General features: G+C 31.8%; 1 protein-coding gene across 1 annotated transcript in view; it reads left to right on the top strand.

Moving 5' to 3' along the window:
- The window catches only part of LOC127738273 (transcobalamin-2-like), a 30,194-nt gene that overhangs the window by 5,214 nt on the left and 11,488 nt on the right, over nucleotides 1-13,492 (top strand). The window contains exons 2-5 of the mRNA XM_052249460.1: nucleotides 3,641-3,719; nucleotides 4,982-5,032; nucleotides 7,353-7,551; nucleotides 8,746-9,020. Coding sequence (XP_052105420.1) covers nucleotides 3,653-3,719; nucleotides 4,982-5,032; nucleotides 7,353-7,551; nucleotides 8,746-9,020 — 592 coding nt within the window. The 5' untranslated portion in view covers nucleotides 3,641-3,652. The remainder of the gene's footprint in view (nucleotides 1-3,640; nucleotides 3,720-4,981; nucleotides 5,033-7,352; nucleotides 7,552-8,745; nucleotides 9,021-13,492) is intronic.

Raw genomic sequence — 13,492 nt, 5'->3', positions numbered from 1 at the left:
CGGACATAATTGGGATATCCCCAAACCACTTGGTCCTGTTGTTTTTATCCTAAGTTCTCAAACGGAAGCAGTATTTTTGTAATAAATTTGTAAAATATTCCACGGAACCCTGTGTCTCGCCTGATATTGCTGCTGTAAGTGTAAAAGCGTCATGTTGATCGGCTGTACATTTATCTATCCATTTATCGGTAAAAAAAAAAAAAAAAAAAAATGTTTTTCTGTAGATGCTTTTTCTTGAAATTGAGGAATAACTCCTATACAAGTTTTAAAACACTTCATGGAGATTTACAAATTTATCATGTCAAAACAGTTTAATTCGGTTTTATTTAACTAAAACAAAACTGTATGGTTTTCAACAATGAGCAAAACCCATACCCTATAGTAAGTTATAAAAGGTCCCGAAATGAAAAATGTAAAAAACTAGAAACCTAACGATCTATAGATATATAGATAGATACTTTATTCTCTAAAAACTAAATACAAGTTTACAGAGAAACATACAATATAAATACAGATACAATAGTCGAGGTAAACAAATCCAGTATGATATTCTAAAAGTAATATACATGTCATACATGTTTAGTAACATGTATAATGAAAGGTTAAACTCAATAGAAATAAAAAAATGGAGATGGAGACGCCGACGCCACTATCGACGACGAAATATAGATTTGTTGTGTCTCACTGCCGCTACATTGATGTCGCAGGCTCGACACAAATCAAAAGATTTGAACTTTATTGTTAACAAATGAAACACTTCAAATCAACTCACACTAAAGTTACAGGGAAACGGGGGGAGCGGGCTCGGACTAAGCGACAAAGCATTAATACTATAAAAGAAGAATTCTCCGAATTTTTTTTTGCGTAAATGATCATTTGAACTTATACGAATATCAATCTTTTATTTGTAATCAATTGAATTCCCCGATCTACCTCGCACTAATGGAAAAATAAACTTTTTGGAATATCTGTTTCATATCTGACGACGGACATGTTCCAGTGGTCGTAACCATAAAACCGTAATCTTTTCCTTGAATGTAAACTACCAAATAAAACCAAATCACTGGGTTTGTACTTTCTCGAATAACACGACGGGTGCTTTTCTGGAGCATCCGAGATCACCCCGATGGATTTATATTACCCAGTCATACCGATCTATTGAAACAGCCAAATGAAACTGTTTTGTATGCCACCGCAACTGAAAGTTGGGGGGGGGGGACATATTGTTTTACCCCTGTCCGTCCGTCCGTCTGTCCGTCCGTCCGTCCGTCCGTCTGTCCGTCCGTCCGTCCGTCCTTCTGTCCGTCCCATTATGGGTATATAGTTATTCCGCATAACTCCTCCTACAGTTTGAATCCTAGGAAGTTTTCTCTTTACTGTCTGCTTGTACATATATTGAATCAGGGTTTTTATTTTTATTATCTTTTGCTCTTTTGGGAGATAATTGAACTTTTTTTTGTCATTTTTGGGGTATAAGCGGTTAAATGAGTTGAGTGCGGGGACATCACTTTGTCTAGTTTACATTTTTTTCTCGTGTTGTGCTGTTACACAACTGTAACAGTCCGATGTAAGGTTAGGATTTAGCGCTCACATACATGTTAAACTCCGCCACGTGCACTTTCTTTATGTACCTGCCCCAAGTCAGGAGCATGAAGTTCAATTGTTGTCGTTGTATAAATGTGTGTCATTTTTTTTTTGTAAATTGTTTATTTATAAAAAAGACCGTTTGTTTTTTCGTTTGAATTTTTTCACATGTTGCATGGTGGCCTTTTGTAGCTGACTATACGGTGTGTTGAAGGCTGTACGGTTGCCTATATATGATTTCTTACATCCACTGCATTTAAACTCTGATGGATAGTTGTCTCATTGTCAATCACACCACATCTAACTTTATTTCAACTTCTATGTTGCGTTTTGTATACTGTAACATCTTTTATACGCATACCCCGGAGCCCTCTTTTCGGAAGCCCGAGCAAAAGTCCTTGTTCCGCGATAGAAAATTTAATTACGAACTCATATAAGATAGCTCGAATTTCAACTCAAAATCTTAATTAATCTAAATGAGACTTAAATTCGAATCTTACTCAAACTCTACCTCAAAAAGTGACTCAAATTTAATGTTGTAACTAGAACTCTACCTCAGTTTAATGTGACTCAAACTCGAAGTCCAACTCGAAACTCAATGCTAAGGGAGCTACCATTTGATTTTTATGGGGGGGGGGGGGCTAGGATGAAAAATTTTGTCCTGCATTTTTTTTTTAGTAGTAATCTCTGTCCTGCATTTTTATTTTTTTCTCTATTCGGTCCTGCCTTTTTTTTAATAGTTTATCCTTGGTTTTTTTCATAAATTGTCATCCTGCCTTTTTTTTTTGCCAAGTTGCTCATCCTGCCTTTTTTTTTACTCAAAACTCCTGTCCTGCCTTTTTTTTAAAAATTTCATCCTAGCCCCCCATAAAAATCAAATGGTAGCTCCCTAACTAAAACTTTAATTCTAATAATGACTTGAATTCGAAATCGAAGACTAACTCAAAGTTTAACTCAAACAGTAACCCGAACTTTAATTTGAACTCTAATTCGATGGATGGCCACACTCATCCAAGGCACATACAACATGGAAATCTATCTAAAAATAGAACAGGTTTTTCCGAATTGGTCACGTCATTTTACCTCATCAAGTAATGGGATAACCACATCAAAGAATGACAGGACCACATCAAATAATGAAACAAACACATCATGTAGTGTAAAATCGTCAAATTTTAAAACATCATTACGTAATGTTAAAACCATATAAAGAATAGGCAAATCATCATTACAAAATAACAAAACCACATCATGTAATGAAACAACTACATAACGTTAAGTCACATTCACATCAAGTAATGTTAAAACCACATTGACTAATGACACAACCACATTAAATAATGGTGAAACCACATCGAGTAATGACAAAACCATATTGAGTAATGACAAAACTATATCAAGTCAATACGAAACCATATCGTGTAATATCGAAATATCATTAAGTAATGACTTTTCCATATTGAGTTATATCAAAACATCATTACGTAATGTCAAAACCATATTAAGTAAAGACAACATATCATCAAGTAATAATAAAACAACATAAAGAAATATCAGAGTTCCACATAAGACAGCTGTGGCGTTCCATATTATTCGGTATTACTGTCTGGAGAAAGAAAGACACACGCAGGGTTGTAATGACTAATCCAATAGTATTTTATGTCTATTCTAAGAAGTTTGTTTTATACACTTTTAACTTTTTATTATATAAAACAAACATAAACAATGTTTCCTTCAAATGAATCACGCGTGATTTATCGCAAACAAAACATAGGGTTGTCACTGTAATATAATTACCAAAACAGTGTTACGTTTGTCTGCTAATGCCTTGTGTTTTTCAGTAAGTAATTAAAAACAGATGAGAAGAAAGCAACATTAATTTATGATTCGAAACAACTTTAAATATTCAAAATTCCTATATTAAAATCTTTTTGATTGAATAATTGTTATAACTAAAAACATTAGCGATCTTTGACAGTTGGCGGTTGTGTATATTAAATCTTCAAAATTCATTTTAAATTACTTTATGTTAAACTGCTGTTGTTGTTAATTTTAGATCCTTGTAGAAATGTTTAAAGAAATTGCCACCCTTATCATCTTGATTCAAATGGCTGGATGTTTTCTTCTATCTAAAGGTATATGTTAATTATTTTCAGATTGCGAGTTAAATCACATTCAATTATGAGTTATGTGAATTTGTTTTTGAATTAGGAAATCGTTTGAACTCCAAATTTAAACGGACATTTATGAGTTCTCCTGTTATGAGTGCACCCCCTGTCAGACGATCTTTTACAGCAAAATAGAATCAGAGTCAACTTAGAGGTAACAGTTGTTTTGCAATCGTTTCGTTGGTTGATATAGTCAGCATTTGGTTTTGTCCGGATTTATGGTTTCCTTCTTTTTAAATTTACCCTCGGGTTCGGTATTTTTGTTAAAACATTTTTACTGATGTTCAAATAAATTTATTAAGAAGAAACAAATCAAGGACGAAAACAGACATTGAGGGGATAGCATGAACTCCAAAGGAGTGAGTCAAAGCAAAGACCACAGTCATGTGAGATAGATCTAAATTAATTTAGAAAACCGAAACGATAAATTTATAATGACTTCCGGTTAGCTTGTGATGTTTTCATATCAGTCGTTCTTTCTAATTAAAACAAAGTATAACAGTTATAATATAAATTATAAAAACTGATATTAGTTCTTCTTCCTAATATCTCTGATGAAATAGCGAATTTAGTGCTTTTTTATTTCATAGTTTTAAAATTTTTAGGTGTTTTTTTTTAACTTCGAACTTTTCGAACAAAAGTTAAGCTTTTGAATATGCATAAATGCAAATATTTTAACAATCGTTACTTCATTAAAACAAACTGCAATATAATAGCTTATAGTAAACATCACTTGAATAAAGTGCAAGTAAAATATAAGAAACAAAATACTACCACCCGAAATTGACAACGTTAGCCTGTTTGGTTGATATTGAATCCATATATTTTCTATATTTACATGATTGTGTGCTGTGTTAAAATGAATAATACCAACATATCTATATACGAAAGACTAAAAAAAAATCGTCAACTATTGTCAACGTCTAAAAAAATGAAAGAGCCATCAAAGGTTCGTTGGTCTACTCCAGTCAATCATGTAACATTCAAAACAAATAGTACATCATAAGATTTGATCAATCTTGTTCAGACAAAATATACACTATTATATCAAATTAAACCAGGTGATATCTTGTAATGTACGGTTTCTGGTTTAATTCTCTTCAGCTATCACATTGATGTTGTAAATCTATTCTGCTACCAAATATGATAAGCTTCTATTTATCATATACGTTCTTGCACTAAAGACTCATTTAATCACGATGCGCCTTATCCAAATGCTTTTTTTGTAGAAGGAGGAAATCATACCGCATGCAGCAGTCGAATTCTCACCGGAGACAAAGGTATGAATATGTTCATGACACAAGCACTAAAAATGTCGTTCTTTTATATTGATCCTTGGATTTGGACTATCATCGAGTGTTCAAATGTAATTGTTAAACGAAAAATGTAATGTCCATCAGATAGTCATAGTATGTGCGTTTTGACAAAATTTGGAAATAAAGATGGTTGTAGAATAGGTACTGAAAAGTAATTGAAGACGACAATCAGTATATGAAGGTAGTTTACATATGTTGAGACAAAAATATTTTAGTTTTGTTTCTATAAAATCTGTTTCATACAAGTACGACAGCAAGTTAGCTTGCAGGGACGCACAATAAACGTTCATTGATATACCGTTGTCTGTTGGAATGTCTGGCTCGCAGACTCTTTATCAAATATTTAAAACAGAAATACAACACTTTTGCGAAAACAAATAGCATTTTAACGCTTATGTTCACAAAGAGTATATATTACCATCTAGTGTTGCCAATATTATACATATTTATCGTTAAGTAAGCGCGTATATTAATACAGGCATTGTGTTGTTGTTGTTGCATTCCGGCGAATGAAAGTAGACAAATCTAACAAATAGAATAATTTATGAATTTGAAAAAATAGAGATTTAAACGGATACTATGTTTAGGCAAATAACTAAACATGACCAGCCGAATATATACACTTCGGGAATTCACCATTAATTACTATAAGAAAATGCCTGTACCAAGTAAGGAATATGACAGTTGTTGTCCATTCGTTTGATGTGTTTGTGCTTTTGATTTTGCCATTTGATTAGGGACTTTCCGTTTTGAATTTTCCTCGGATTTCAGTATTTTTGTGATTTAACTTTTTATTAGACTTAATGTACAATTTGTAGAAAATTCTGTTTGACCTGAAGGTTCAATAGCTGTTTGAATGAATAATTTATCACGTCCTTTAGGCGTTTTATATTTATGGAGGAAGCATTGTGAAAAAAAAATATTTCTTAGCACATACTTACAACTTCTCGTCCAATGAAATTGCTTGAATTTGCCTTCTAACTTTCATAGTACATACTTTTTCCGTGTACTAAGTAACTACGCATGAATGACCACAATGGTAAGATTTTATTGTATCGTAATCAAGACATTAAAACAAAAATTGTTACTGGCTATTTTGAAATAAAATGATGTGTACCAAATTAAATTAAATAGTCTGAAATTAGTTATCACAATGATTTCTAAATATCATGCTATTAAAATCTTTGGATCTAAAAAATGTTTTTGACAATTGCAAGTTTCTTTCATTTAAATAAAGAGTAACAAATATGGTCCTTAATACCTTGATTAGAGTACAACGCTATCTTAAAATTGTGGTAATTTATCATCCATGCAATTACTTTGTACACAAAAAAGTGTGTACTATGAAACCTTGTGAAGGGAAATTAAGGCAACTTGTTGATGATTCTTTTTTTAACTTTCTTAAGGAAATTGATATATTTCGTCATGAATAGATTGATTGATTGATTGTTGGTTGCTTAATGTCAAGTGGCAAATATTTCATGCATGTTCGGGACGATGTCATGAATTGAAAAACCATGATGATTTCTGAAGGGGGGAATGTGCCACCTATATATATATATACATATTCTGATAAATCTTTTAGTTTTTACTTTGAAATAAAAAAAACCTATAATCTTTGATCTATTGGTAGTTGCTTTTTAATGCCTATCCGCTAGACTATCTATGGGGACATACTGTGTATATGTTTCAAATTTATTATTGCTTTAGGTTTACTGTGAACTTGAAAAATGTTTTCAAAACATGTAAAGCTTCCACTGCAATTTAATTATTGCCTGCTTTTGGTCAATTTATTTTGTCCTCTTACCATGTAAAGAAGTACATGTAGTAAAAATACCGCTTTATATCAATATACATACTTACACCAGCATCTACCATCTTTTCATTCTGGAGTCAAGAGCCTTTTGAAATCACATATTTTACTATGATACTAGTGAGTAGATTTACAAAGCATAAAACTTCTTTAATGAACTCCGTTTTACAAACACCTGGGATACAAGTAGTCAGCCAAAATAAACTATGAATAGACCAATTAAAAGATTACTTGAGTTGTAAGTATGTGCTAAATTGGATAGTCTATGAACAGGTATATACTATGAAACTAAGTGCTCGGAGCAAGCCCCTCGCTCTAAATTTCATAGTATATACCTTTTCATAGACTAACCGATACAACGACCAATTTTGAGTGTAGAGTGTTAATTTGGTGTTAAGTATTATATAGTGTTTGATATATAGTGTATACAGTGTAGTAAGATAATTTGTTTTATTTTAATTATTATTACAGTTAGACAATGTGCAGTAAATGATGGCACTCGTATGCTTCTTGAACAAAGAAATGCTGAATGGGGATGGGGAGAGCGTTCTGAGGCTGAAGCAATAATTGCACTTCATTTGGCGAATGATGCATGGTTTTCAAAGAAAGATCCCACCTCTTATATAAGTGTGAAACAAATGAACCTGGATTTGCTATCTGCAATCAGCAAGTATGAAAGTTTCTCATATCTGCATGAAATCATATTGAGTGGTTACTATTTATAGCTTCATCTGTTTAGCAGTTCACAAAATAAAAATAACAATATATCATATTTCAAAAGAGAAGCGAAAGATACGAAAGGAATATTCAAACTCATAAGTCGAAAAACAAACTGACAACACCATGGCAAAAAAACAAAAAAATTACGAAAAGACAAAAAAACAGTTCTAGGTGTGTATTAATTTGCTTGATAACATTTCATTTACATTTGTAATGTTTCATTAGTATTTACATAGTGTATAAAAATTTGAGCTCATTTATTTATTTGACATTTGTTGGAATCTTTTTATTGTTTTTATTTACAAGTTTGAAGGAACTTATTTAACTAAAGTATTATAATAAATACGTACGAACAGGTCTATTGATGACCAGTTTCCGCGGCCCGTAAAAGTGCGATGCTTGTTTAGTTCCTTAAGACAAGCCTCATGGCGACACGTTCTTTCTATCGGAAAGTGTTTATTTTAGTTTTCACGTACTGTGTGAAGGAAATGTTTTTGCTGTATTTTTCTTTCGTTAAGCTGTTGCTTGTTCTACTTCCCTGAGTATTATTACAATTGCCTTTGGAAATACAAACAATATATCACATACACCATATCTACGGATCACTCAGTTTACATATATAGTTGGTGCGTGGAAAAACGTATTTGTCAAGCGAAACGTTATTTGGAAAGAACAATATACTTTCATTGGACTACGTAATCAATGTTGACGTCTGATGTCTCTTTTGGCTTTGATTTCTTTGTTTTTCTTTTCTTTCTTCGTGTATGTTAGCTGTTTTATTGACGTATATACCACATTTACCATATATGGACGTGATAACGCGGTCTTTAAGATTATCTGATGACGTCCAAAATCATTTAACGATTTAATTACAAATCTTCACTACTCTTGAAGCACTTTCTGATAACCAAAATTAACAATTTGTTGAATACATTTTTTAGCACAAAAACAAACCCCTGTTTTAAGTACCTGGTAATCAATTGGATTCCCGATTGTTTTAAGTGGGATTTCATTGAATAAATATCCATCACTATATATAACCAGATATTTGTGTTTGTCTCGACATCTCGGAAGTCTAAACAATTTAATTTAAAAAAACCCTCTGAATTAAGATCTCATAAAACAGATTGTCATCTTTTTACAGCAATATAGCACTAACAAATCCGGCATGGGGCCACGGCAAATTAGCCCATTACGTCCTAGGACTAACAGCTACCTGTCAAGACCCAAGAAACTTCTATGGACATAACTTGATAGATAAACTACAGAACCATCTAAACGTATCTTCGCAACATTTTCATAGCAACAAGTTTGCATATGCACTTGTTGTCCTGGCATTATGTAACGCGAACTCTACTGTAGATGCAGCTTATTTGAAAGATATTTCAACATCACCAGGCATCTATACATTCGGTGTTGGTAAGTATCATTGGTAGTTAGACGCCAATCGTGTGATAACAATAAGTAAACATTATGAAAAAATATATACTTTCCAGTCTATAATTTTTATATGCTAATATCATGAATACAATTTTGATTCATTAAGGTACGTTGTTGCTTAAATATATTTTCTATAATTGTTTTTAAACTTTGATGCTCTCGGAAGTTAGTTGTACTTGCTCAAAACATTATAAAAATGGTAAAATTACGAAAATACATATTGTGCCAAACAGATACAAACCACTTGGCTGTAAGCCATTTTGTTGTCAGATGAGTTGGAGTTTACAAAAACCGGTCTCTTAATTTGTAGTACCTTAGATTGACTTGATGTATATGAATTTATATTATTATTGTTATTGTTATTATGATTATTATTATTATTGTTCCTGCTGTCTAAAATAACAAAAAGGCTTGGTCTCCAGCGTATCTGATAAAGATTTGCCCATGAACTCATGCAGTGCGCACGAAAATAATCATTATGTTTTTTATCAGGACAGTCTAGACGTTTTCGGACTTAGTTTGCTTTAGATAAACCATGTTATGTCAGATATATGCATGTGTTCCGATAGGGTTAGTTGGAACCTATAGGTGTTTTTGCTATCAAATCATCCTAGATCCGGATTATTTGTAAGGCGTGTCAAAGTCGTGCATCGTTTTTTCTGTAACCCAAAAGGATTTGGTCTTGTAGTTTCAGACTAGGAGGTTAATCAAACAGAATAAAAAATGTGTCAGTAAGTTTTTTCAGTTCATTTAATATGAACTATTTTTATCATAAAGAGTTCTCTAGTAATTTTTAAGTTAACATCAATTATTTTTAGTACTTGGTTCAGGTAAACTATGTTCTTTCAGATATTCTGACATTTCTACTATATAAATGTTGGACAGTTCTACCCTATAACCGATTCGAACAGTTATACTCTAGAATAGATTTGGACAATACTAACCTAGCTCTGATCTAGACAGTTCTAACTGAAAAGTTTTAGATAGTCTACAATAAAAACGTATTAATAGACAGTTTCACATTATAACTGATTCTGACAGTTTTCTACACTAGAAAAGTACTAGTTATAAGGGAGAACAGTTCTAGAAAGAGGTTAGAACTTATCCCAAATATATGTGAACTAATCAGTCTTTATAATTCGGTTCCTATTCCACATTCCTATGAAGATTGAAAATATCAGGCCTCGTTATTAAAGAGGAAAATATTTTTTCTAAATTAAATTTTCGTAAGAAAATTATCTTTATTTTTGAATTTTCAATACATACTTTTAAATATATTTCATTTTCACATTAACATTCGTGGCTATTCACTGTCATATACAAATAATTCTTTTACTCGGTTTTCTACAAAATCAGTTTATTTTGATTAGAAGAAAAAACAGCATGTATGAGTAACAAATATATGTTAAAATCGGGGAAATCTAAACATAATAAGTCAATATATCGATTCCTAACATCACTGAAGAGACATTAATTGTCGAAATCCGGATATGGTGTACAAATTTTTGCATCTCATGTTTGCGGTATGCCATCTTTTCCGCAAGTTTATTGTTTTCTATGAGAATTATACCTTAAATCAAGTATTTAAACAACAAAGAATCAATCAATCAATAAATCAATATATCAATCAAGAGGGGTCAATAGCTCCTTCCTTGATCTCTTTTATATACTTCATTTTTACTTACCTGAAATATTCGATTATTCTAAGTTTAAAAATTTACACATTAAATAATTGACTTGATGACTATAATAAACTACTTACCATTTCATGAAATTATTTGTCTAGCCATGTGGTCAACCATGCTGGTAGCACGGTAGTATTTGCATTCCAGAATTTAGGTTGCTCTTTTGTGTACCCTACTTAAGTCAATGTATCTGAACATTATGATTGGAAAAAAATACAGTATCAACTGAACATACTTTCCCAAACTGAGGGATGAATCAGGTGTAGAAAAATATGAAACAATTTTACATACAGATGAAAATGAATTTTTGAGAATTTTTTTTAATTTTGTATTCACTGCACGATAAAAGACCTAAAAGCACTAGTGGCCTTAGGTTCTAAAAGATAGGGAAAAAAGTAAACGGCCATGATACATATTCAAATTCATTTCTGAATAGTGAAATGAAAGTACTTCAGTTAACTGTGAATGTAGAATTTTTGGCAGTGTTAGAAAGTGGTGAAAATTCTAAAAAGGCTATCATTATCCCTTATGGGCCAGGAAATACTACCGTGCCACCTTAGGGGGGATATACATGTTTACACTAAATCAATGAAGGATTTTTTTTACCTATGCAATTTGTAAGTGTATCAATAAAAAGTTGATTAAGTGCAACTATGATAAAAACAGTCCTTAAATTCCGACCCTGGGGGTGAAAATTGCTGATTCAGCAAATTTTGCCTGATATGTGGGTAATAAAGTAAAAATTTACATAGAAAGTAGAAACTTCATTATTTTTATGTAACTTGCAATACGTTTTTAATTATAAATGCTCGCTTTAACTTTTCGCAGTGTCTGACACATGTGCAACCACTGGAATTTGAGACGCGACATATTTTATTTGCCTGTACATCCTATTATTTTCACAGAAATAAATAAATTGCTTAATTTCTGTTTTTTTTTCCACAAAAGTACAGCTTTACTAGTTTTCTTTAGGTTTAATTTGTAGTTTTGTGGTAACATGACACCAATATGAGCTTTTTAGGAACCTGCAAGTGGTTAAGGGGTCGTTACTTATTCATTTAGACCTGATATTTTGCTGAAATAGAGATAGCAATAGGGGTTTCTTTACACTGACAAGACATTTTTTTTTACAAAGAATGTAATTATGATTGTTTATCAGCAAGATTAAATAGTTTATTCATTTTCCATGCAAATTTCATTAATTGTTTTGATTTTCTGACAATGAAAAGCACAATAAAGGTAAAATGATTATGTAAGGGAACATAATTTAACTTAATGCATACATAAGAAATAGACAAACAGTCAACTTAGAGATATATTCTAGTACATGTATTGTCAAAAAGATTTTAGAATAATAGTTAACTGTCATCTAAAGAATCTTGCATTGTTGTGTTGCCTTCATAATCTGGAAATGCTTAAAGTAATGTCAGGCATGCTGTAAAATGTGGAATGGACTTTAATATCATTTTTCATGATTTGGTGCTTAAACTGTTTCTTTCAGTCAGATTAACTATAAATAGAGTTGGCAATCCAATAATTCCTCCTGAATCACCATGTTTGACTTCTGTGTTGATTTGAAACATCATATATTTGGATTTTGTTCACTCCTTAAGTAAAAATGGTAAATTGATAAAAAAGTGAAAATCTGCCAGCTGGGGTAGGGGTGTAATCTTTCATTTTTTTTTTGGTAAGAAATAAGTGCAGACTAGTATTCTTTATTGTAATATGTTACATAGTAAGAAGGCTATGCATCATAGGTGTCATGACTGATTTCAAGTTTGAAATGTCTTGGTTAAGGTAGCACGGTAGTATTTGCATTCCAGAATTTAGGTTGCTCTTTTGTGTACCCTACTTAAGTCAATGTATCTGAACATTATGACTGGACAAAAAATACAGTATCAACTGAACATACTTTCCCAAACTGAGGGATGAATCAGGTGTAGAAAATATGAAATAATTTTACATACAGATGAAAATGAATTTTTGAGATTTTTTTTTAATTTTGTATTCACTGTACGATAAAAGACCTAAAAGCACTAGTGGCCTTAGGTTCTTAAAGATAGGAAAAAAAGTAAACGGTCATGATACATATTCAAATTCATTTCTGAATAGTAAAATGAAAGTACTTCAGTTAACTGTGAATGTAGAATTTTTAGCAGTGTTAGAAAGTGGGGAAAATTCTAAAAAGGCTATCATTATCCCTTATGGGCCAGGAAATACAACCGTGCCACCTGCTTGTTTGGTAAATTCTACTTTCGGTTTAAACTAGATTTTTTTAAATCAAAACAAATGACGGACAACAATTCGGTTTTTTTTGGTTTCAGACTAGGAGGTTTATCAAACAGAATAAATAATTTGTCAGTAAGTTTTTTCAGTTCATTTAATATGAACTTTTTTTATCATAAAGAGTTCTCTAGTAATTTTTAAGTTAACATCAATTATTTTTAGTACTTGGTTCGGGTAAACTATGTTCTTTCAGAGAAGATGAAAGTGGTGTCAAAAATGTTTAATCGATGGTATCATTGCAATTATGTTAAGGTTGGACCAGTTCTAACCTTTCTTAAAATCTGACAGAAACTGTAAGGAGAACTGTTCAAAAAAAGTATGTAGAACAGTTCGGCTGATTCCTTTAGAACGGTTTCTTAACAGTTTTTGGCAGTTCTAACCTAGAACATATTCTGAAATTTCTACTATATAAATGTTGGACAGTTCTACCCTATAACTGATTCGAACAGTTATACCCTAGAATAGATTTGGACAATACTA

The sequence above is a fragment of the Mytilus californianus genome, unplaced genomic scaffold (genome assembly GCF_021869535.1).
Source record: "Mytilus californianus isolate M0D057914Y unplaced genomic scaffold, xbMytCali1.0.p SCAF_4, whole genome shotgun sequence".
NCBI classification, from domain to species: domain Eukaryota; kingdom Metazoa; phylum Mollusca; class Bivalvia; order Mytilida; family Mytilidae; genus Mytilus; species Mytilus californianus.
The sequence above is the reverse complement of the archived record's forward strand: the minus strand, read 5'-3'. Positions and strand labels throughout refer to the sequence as shown.